General features: G+C 33.5%; 1 protein-coding gene across 1 annotated transcript in view; it reads left to right on the top strand.

The window, feature by feature from the left end:
* The window catches only part of LOC125645535 (myeloid differentiation primary response protein MyD88-like), a 22,524-nt gene extending 18,101 nt beyond the window's left edge, over positions 1-4,423 (top strand). The window contains exon 7 of the mRNA XM_048871100.2: positions 744-4,423. Within this exon, the coding sequence (XP_048727057.1) occupies positions 744-1,143 (400 nt within the window). The 3' untranslated portion in view covers positions 1,144-4,423. The remainder of the gene's footprint in view (positions 1-743) is intronic.
* Positions 4,424-8,740: the final 4,317 nt, after the last annotated feature.

Here is an 8,740-nt window from a genome sequence, read left to right as displayed (position 1 = left end):
CCAGAAAAATTTAAAGAATTCACATGTGAATCCATCAGAGCCTGGGGTTTTATCATTTTTCATTTTTCAAAGAAAGTCAAGCACCTCTTTTTCAGTTAGCATGCCTTCTATGCTTTGTGATTCATCATATTAAGTCAGTTTAGGAATACCATTATATCTATCAAGATTATTACAAGATCATGTTTTTTTTTTAAATACAAATGTTTTTTTTTTTACGAAGAGTTTCATTAAAATCTTTTAGTTCCTCAAGAATTTTCTCCTGTTTACAAATAATTGATCCATTCTCTTTTTCTATTCTAGGTATTTGTTTACAAATGTAATTTCTAGATTTTAAAGAACAGAAATATTTAGTAATCTTTTGTCCTTCATCGATACACTTTACTCAAGCTCTAACAGCTTGTCCCTACATCCTAGATTTATGCATACTTTCTAGTTCTTTTTGTTTTAAATTGCAACTTGTCATGATTGTATGTTGTACATAAAAGGATTCTGAAGCAAACTAGGAACTTATTTCCTTAGGATTATTAATCATAAATATAATCAAGAAAGCCCAATTCAGTAACGTATACATGTACTTGAATTACTATGGTTACAGAAATTAGATTTGGATTAGCCCAGCAAGGGCAGATAATTAGGAGTACATGTTATGGTTTATTTGATGAAAACTTTGACTTATTTCCTTTGCCTGATTTTATAGCAGCTTTTGCTTTGCCTTATTTGATAGCAGCAGATTCTTCTTACAGATATGGCACAAAAGTTATGGCTTCATCTTCCTCTTCATCTTTGTCATCATCCCCGTCGTCAGCTCCATCACCAGATATTGTGTCCGGAGGTCTCGGATTTCATGCTGGGAGTAATATAAATATCCGTGAGCAGTTGTCACAATTCCATCCCATACCACCATCATCTAGCTCAACGAGCATTTCCTCAATATCATCGGCTGATAATTCAATGTCCAGTCAAAGCAGTCAGGGACGCCCTCAACACGCATCATGTGACCCCATGGAACACACGGACGAAACCTCAATGGGTCCGGATTCTGCAGTCAAGAAATCAAAGAAGGAGAAAAGGACGACCTTAAAGAATATATTCAACAAAATTAAAAACTCTGGAAGCAGCAGTAACACAAGTTCCCACTGCTGATAATGAGGAGGTTAGACAAAATTGACCAATCAGTACTGCTGATAATAAGGAGGTTAGACTAGATTCTGACCAATTAGCACTGCTGATAATAAGGAGGTTAGACAAGATTCTGACCAATCAGCACTGCTGATATGATATGTGGAGGCTATACAAGTTTCTGACCAATCAGCTTTGTGAATAATGTGAAGGTTAGACAAGATTCTGACCAATCATGACAGTTGTTAATAAAGTCTCAAGTATAAGGGGATGCTATGTACTGGGTCACAGTTTTTTTTTATTGATAGAGAAGTGGATTAAAAAAAATTACACTGCAAAGAATTTTTTTGAATATTTGTTATAATTTTTGGTATGCTGTGTTCTATGCTTATTATACAACACCATATCATATTGAACTTAAAATTTAAGATTGTTTGAGAACTTTTGGATGCAAATATTCTCTCCCACTTTTATTGAAATGCTGAGACATTAAATTTTGTCTGCTAATCTGTCACAAAAATTTATAAGTGTATTTTTACACTTTAGGATTTGTAATATAGATGAGTACTGAATCTTGGCAACAATTCCTTTTGAGCAATACCAAAGTCGGGCATGAAAATGGTACCACAATATGTTTTTATTGCATTATATCTTGCGATTTTGATAAAAAAAAATATTATGTTTTTGAAGAATTATATATAATTGATCATTAAATTGTTTTAAATACTTGGAATTAGGACCAGAAATGCTTATAAAAAGTTTTTTGAATGTTGACAACTTGTGAATAATAACTTGTAGGATGAGGGAGAATTTAAAACCCTGTGGACAACACTGTTAATTTTGGGCCGGTCTCGGAGATCGATGTGTTGCTGATGTTTAAATGATAACTATGTGTTTTCTTTTGTGAGTTGTAGTAAATATTATCTGCCTCTGGTTGTCCTCAATTTACAGAGCATCACAATGGATCGTGCTGTACAGATTTTATACTATACATTATGATGCTGAACCTGTCATTTTGAAGAATTTTTTGTGAAGTGTACAGTATATTTTTTGTTGTAATTTGGATGTATATTTTTGAGGTGGTTTAAATTGTGAAGCAGTTAAAACCTTTCTTAAATATGAGTGAAGTCTATGTCTCATTCTGATATTTCTAATGATATATATATATATAGAACTGGTGAGGGTTACTTACATTTTCTTGTGATCTTGTTTTTTTTTATTACTATGTAATTTCTTGTCAGTAGGAGACACTGTTGAATCATGTGACCTCGATCTTCAGTCTTGGCATACAGTGACAGATTCGTACTCTGTCTGATATAACGTTACAGATGTTTGATTTTGGTTATTTTAAGCGGCTGAACGTTTGCTGAAGATTGCCCAAACAGAACTTGGTATCAACTCTTTGTTTGAGCACAATTTTAAAGAAATTCAGAACCTTCATTATGTTATAAAACTTTCCCTATGCACAATTCTGTATTTTGTTGTATTGAATGCTGTAACTCTATATTAGAACCAGATTCTGAATTTAATTAGCTTCCTTGAGTAGTGAAAGAAAAATTCTCAAACACTGAAAATCACTTGCTGAACATTAGGTGTAGGTACACCATTTTGGGTAACGTTAAACGCCTCAATTTTATCTATAGCTGAAAATGATTATCTCATGAACTGAAGTGGACTGTGTATTGTGTTTCACTGGTTGAAAAGTAGCAATCTCTATCCTACAGGAATGATCAAGTCTTTATTTATTCCTTACATGTGATATAGAAATGTATATATTTAATGTACAGAGCTGAATAATATGAAGAAAATGTCTATCATTCATATCAATGGAACCTTGTCGTTTATAGTGCTCCGAATTAATTTGATGTTATGGAAATTTACAGTATTTGCATCTTGACTTTATAGATTCAACTGCTACTACAATTTATTTTGTTTAACATTTCCATGGTAAACTGCAAAAATCTCATTCATAATCAAATTAATGTCGGCGATTGGGAGTTTTCTTTTGAGTACATTTGTTGCAACCAAATCAACACAGATCTAAAATTCATTTCTTGGAAAAAAAATTTTAAACATAAAGAAAAGGTAGAAAAAGATTTAGAACATAAAAGATGACAGTTTTCTTGTAAATGAGAAAAAAATATTCCTTTATTATCATGGAATACCTGTTTTGAGTTCTTGCCACAGTTTCCCCTGTGAAATGCAGTAAAGCCTTGCCATAGCTTTGGATTTCATTATACATGTATCAGAATCTTATAATGTCACGTTACATCATTTTGAGACATGGTGGATATATATATCTCCATGTGTGTGTGTGCATTGCGTGTAACACACAAGATTGCGACAGATGACATATGTTTCTTTGGTAACACAACTTTAAAGAAAACTCTTAAGAAGTTGTACAATGGGAATGTAGATTATGCTTTATTTGAAAGCAATTAAAAAATGTGTATTCAAGGATTGGGATAATGAACATATTTTAAATAGAGTGTTGGAGAATGTTGTTACGTGTGGTACATGTATTATAGGGTGTATAATCTAGAACTATTGCGAAGTCAATTTTTGTTGTCTCTATAATCATTTGCCTTGTGATTTTTAATGCTTTGATGTATAAAAAAAAAAAAACCACTCCCCCAAAAAATCACCATTGATTTCTTTTCCAAAATTTATTTGGGCTTGAGCTGATGGTTTTGTTTTTCTAGGATATGTCTCTGTTTATATCACTGTTTGTTGTAGTGTAATAGATGTATGTAAATTATATGTAGAGTTTTAGGTCTGTGTGTTTATAAAGTCAACACAAGGTAGATAACTCTACACAAGATAGATAACTCTTGATAGTATAATTTTGATATCACAGAATAGTTTTTATTGATATTTTAACAGGGCAAATTCAGCAGGATGTAAAAGTAAACTGATTTGATTTGTTGAAGTACATAGTTATGCTTTTAAACTAGATGAGATGTTATTTCAAATCTCAATGATCAATTCCAATGAAATGCAGACAGGTCATACTAATTTTGGGGGTGGGTGTTGTTGATAATTTTATTTAGCAAGAAATAGCCATTGTTATTGTTAATTATTCCATTTTGAAAAGAAATCTGGTAAACAAAGATGGATTTATTTAATATCCTTCTGCATTTAAAGTACAAAGACTATGTTTTTAAAGAGGTTATACATTATTTTTGTAATTTACATTTGTTTTACTAATTGGTAACAGTCTATTGACTTTAAACAATTTGATATAGAATCTAAAGTTATATATTTTGTCATGTGATCAGATGATTTATTAAATGTTCAAATATAATGCTTTGTTTTCTTCCTGTGAACTTCAACATTGTACGTTTTGTAAAACATTGAATGTTAATGACATTGAATGAACTGACTTCCATCTTCAAAACTAAGCTTGAGAGTTCACAAACTAAAGAAGATGGGTGACTTTAATGAGCCGAGAACCCACAGAGGGACAAATATCAAAGTTAAAATTGAAACTCTCCAAAAAAAGAAAAATTTGCATTCTAGTTAAAACAATCAATCCATAGTTTCCAAAAATGCTTTTTCGATGTGCCCATTTCAAAGTAATTACATTGAAAAAAATCCTACTTAAAAATCACCTATATGCGAAAAACGCACAAAATAATAGTAGAATAGACTTTTCCAAGCAGATTTTCATATAGAGTGGGCCAATTAAGTCTCCATTGTGAACCAAGTAAAATATGTTAGTACATGTTCAGGTGTAATATGTTTTGTAAATAAAAGTATGGAGACTTGACCCACTCTATGAAAAAACTTACTTCTTGTGTATAACTTTTGTCGTATTATCAAGAAAAATTTCTATGTCCATGACGGGTGACTTTAGATAGCTTGAAATTCAGAAATTCTTCATGGTATGGATAGCCGAGGTGGTGTTAACGGCAGTCTCACTGAAGTTTTGGACAGGTCCAGATTGCATATCTGGTTCGAATACCAATTTTTCCTACCTATTTTTTCTCCTATTAATGAATATACTTCCCATAATTATTTGTCTCTGGCATTTTATGCTAAGTTTATGCTCTCTTAATGATGATCACAAGTAATACATTCCAACATGCAGCTAGTGAATAAACGTAAACAAGTATAGGGCCTCCTGTGAAGTAAGAATGTTTATGTAAATGACATGTTAAAAGAAAGTTAAAGAGAACAATTTCAACAATGCTTAAGAAGTTACTTGAAGAGATCATGGCAAAAGCCAAATATGCAACCAACTGGTGCAGACTGTCTAAAAGGCACAAGACACAGTGAACTACAGTTCAGTACAAAAGCAAATCAAGTGTCCGTTTCTGTCCCATTTATATTTGCTGGGAAATCTAACAGCAAATGTGCATTCTGTAACTGTAAAACCGGCCTCAGACTTGTACCAAAAGAGGCGAGAACTGATGCCTTTATTATATTTGGTATATTGGTACCAGTAGGTTGTAAATGCTGTTCAAAAACATTTGTTGGGGGAAAACTTAATTCAAATCAAAGCATTAATACTGCACCATACAGAAAACGCTATTCCACATTTTATTTACACCACAAAATATGTGAGGTAGTTATATGTCGATGGAAATGCGGAGAACATGCTGTTTGATGTTGCGAGCATGTATGCAATGTCATTTGGTACCTTAGGTACTCCAGGCATCAGTGTATATGTGTGTGTTTAAAACCGCTTAATGCTGATATACATGATGCTGCCTGTGAAACAAATTCTGATGATGATTTTGATTAAATATCCTTCTTTGAAGTATGATCTATATATTTGTTTTGAATTCTAAATATTTTGGACAGCGTTTTAGTATGGTACTGTATCTATTGTACCTACGGGTACCATCAATGCGGATTTTAAACTCCCGATTCGCGACTGGTGCCCAATCATGAATAGGCTTATTGTTCGCTAAGTTTACCCATCTTCTTAAAGGACGAACCAAGATGAAAAAAAACAACTTGAAAAGTCATTATAAGGGACATATAAAGCCAAAATTTGTTTCTTTATGACCATTTATTATTGTGTAGGTGAATAAATTTTGAGGATGTTCTTTGTCTTCTACAGATCTTTATGATGCAAAAACTTCAAGCGAAATAAATCAGTTCAGATGCAGAACCAGTACCACATGTAGACAGTATATGCAACAGAGCATTGGGATATTTTTCACATTTTCAAAGGGAGTCGCTCTGGGGACTTGCAATGCTTTGGTAAAAATTACAGATGATTTGGTGAAGGATGAATATAAACTGATTATTATAATGGCCAGCTTCCTTTTGAGTTATACAAGGAAAATGAATATCAGTAACACATAAAGTTTCAACTTCATTGTCTAGCCAGTGCATTTGTGTCTGCTGATCTTGTGATTTTAAGGAGGAATGCTACACCAGAGAAATTTTATATGGATGAAAAGTGGAGGATATGTACAATAATATTTTGAATACTTTCAAATTTATCTTTAGTCAAAAAATGCAGTTTTAGTAGAAAGCAATCTGGGAAAAAATGTAAAATCCAGCTGGACTCGAATCCGTGATATAGTCAGTTCTGCAGTCAACAAGCTAACCTACTGAGTTACCCAGCTAGGCAATCAAATTTAAAAGGAATATACAAGTATATCTGATATCTATATTTTCATTCATGTTTTATAAGGAAGTCGGGGCATTATGACGATGCAGTATACCTTCTTAATGTGACTGCCAATCTGTAGATCGCATTCCCCCACCACAATGCGGAAGGGGACATAGAAATACCAGTGTCCTTGCGACCATCCCACTTGACTTTGTGGGCACAACTCTTCAGAAACCACACAATGGATTTTGTTCACATTTTGTAGGATTGTTAGTCACCATATGTAGTTGATAATATTGCACTGCCATTTTAATTCGACAAATTTTACAGGAGTTATGGGACTTTGTACATGCTACACTATAGGAACAATGTGTACGCAACTCCTCAGAGACCGCTGTACGGATTTTGATCAAATTTTGCAGGATTGTTAGTCACCATGTGTAGTTGATCACATTGCACCGCAATTTTGATTCTACAAATTCTACAGGAGTAATGGGACTTTTATGCTTCAACATTTTTTTGTGGTTGTGGGGGACAGATGGCTACGTGTAGCATAAATTTGATTTCAGAAAGATGGGTGAACTTGGAAAACAATAAGCCTATTCATGGTTGGGCACCAGTCGCGAATCGGGAGTTTAAAATCCGCATTGATGGTACCCGTAGGTACAATAGATACAGTACCATACTAAAACGCTGTCCAAAATATTTAGAATTCAAAACAAATATATAGATCATACTTCAAAGAAGTATATTTAATCAAAATCATCATCAGAATTGTTTCACAGGCAGCATCGTGTATATCAGACATTAAGCGGTTTTTAACACACACATAATTACACTGATGCCTGGAGTACCTAAGGTACCAAATGACATTACATATATGCTCACAACATCCAACAGTATTTCCATTGACATATTAAGTAAATAACTGATGTGAATGAGAAACCTCGCATGTTTTGCGGTGTAAATCAATTGTGGAATAGCGTTTTCTGTATGGTGCAGTATTAATGCTTTGATTTGGATTCAGTTTTCCCCCAACAAATGTTTTTGAACAGCATTTACAACCTACTGGTACTAATATACCGAATATGATAAAGGCATCAGTTCTCGCCTCTTTTTGTACAACTCTGAGGCCGGTTATACAGTTAAAGAACGCACATTTCCTGTTAAGATTTCCCAGCAAATATAAATGGGACAGAAACAGACACTTGATTTGTTTTTGTACTGAACTGTAGTTCACTGTGCCTTTTAGACAGTCTGTGCACCAGTTGGTTGCATATTTGGCTTTTGTCATGATCTCTTCAAGTAACAACATCCATACTTCACAGGAGGCCCCATACTTGTTTACATTTATTCACTAGCTGCATGTTGGAATCTAGTCATTAAGACTGCATAAACTTAGCATAAAATGCCAAAGACAAATAATTATGGGAAGTCTATTCATTAATAAGAAAAAAAATAGGTAGGAAAAATTGGTATTCGAACCACAGATATGCAATCTGGGCTTGTCCAAAAAGTCAGCGAGACTGCCGCTATACCACCTTGGCTATCCATCCCATGAAGAATTTCTGAATTTCAAGCTATCTAAGTTTTTTTCATAGAGTGGGTCAAGTCTCCATACTTTTATTTACAAAATATATTACACCTGAACATGTACTAACATATTTTACTTAGTTCACAATGGAGACTTTGCCCACTCCATATGAAAATCTGCTTGGAAAAGTCAAATTTACTTTTATTTTGTGCGTTTTTCGCGGATAGGTGATTTTAAGTAGGATTTTTTCAATGTTCCTTTGAAATGGGCACATCGAAAAAGCATTTTTGGTAACTATGGATTGATTGTTTTAACTAGAATGCAAATTTTTCTTTTTCTGGAGAGTTTCAATTTTAACTTTGATATTTGTCCTTCTGTGGGTTCTCAGCTCGATGAAGTCACCCATCTTCTTACGGTACATATCCTTCACTTTCCTTTCATATTGGTTTTCTCTGGTGTAATACACATCATCAGTACACCAACTGTTGATGTCCAGTCTCACTTGTGAATTTATTCAG

The sequence above is a fragment of the Ostrea edulis genome, chromosome 6, assembly GCF_947568905.1.
Source record: "Ostrea edulis chromosome 6, xbOstEdul1.1, whole genome shotgun sequence".
Classification (NCBI taxonomy): domain Eukaryota; kingdom Metazoa; phylum Mollusca; class Bivalvia; order Ostreida; family Ostreidae; genus Ostrea; species Ostrea edulis.
This window is presented reverse-complemented; position numbering and strand designations above follow the sequence as displayed.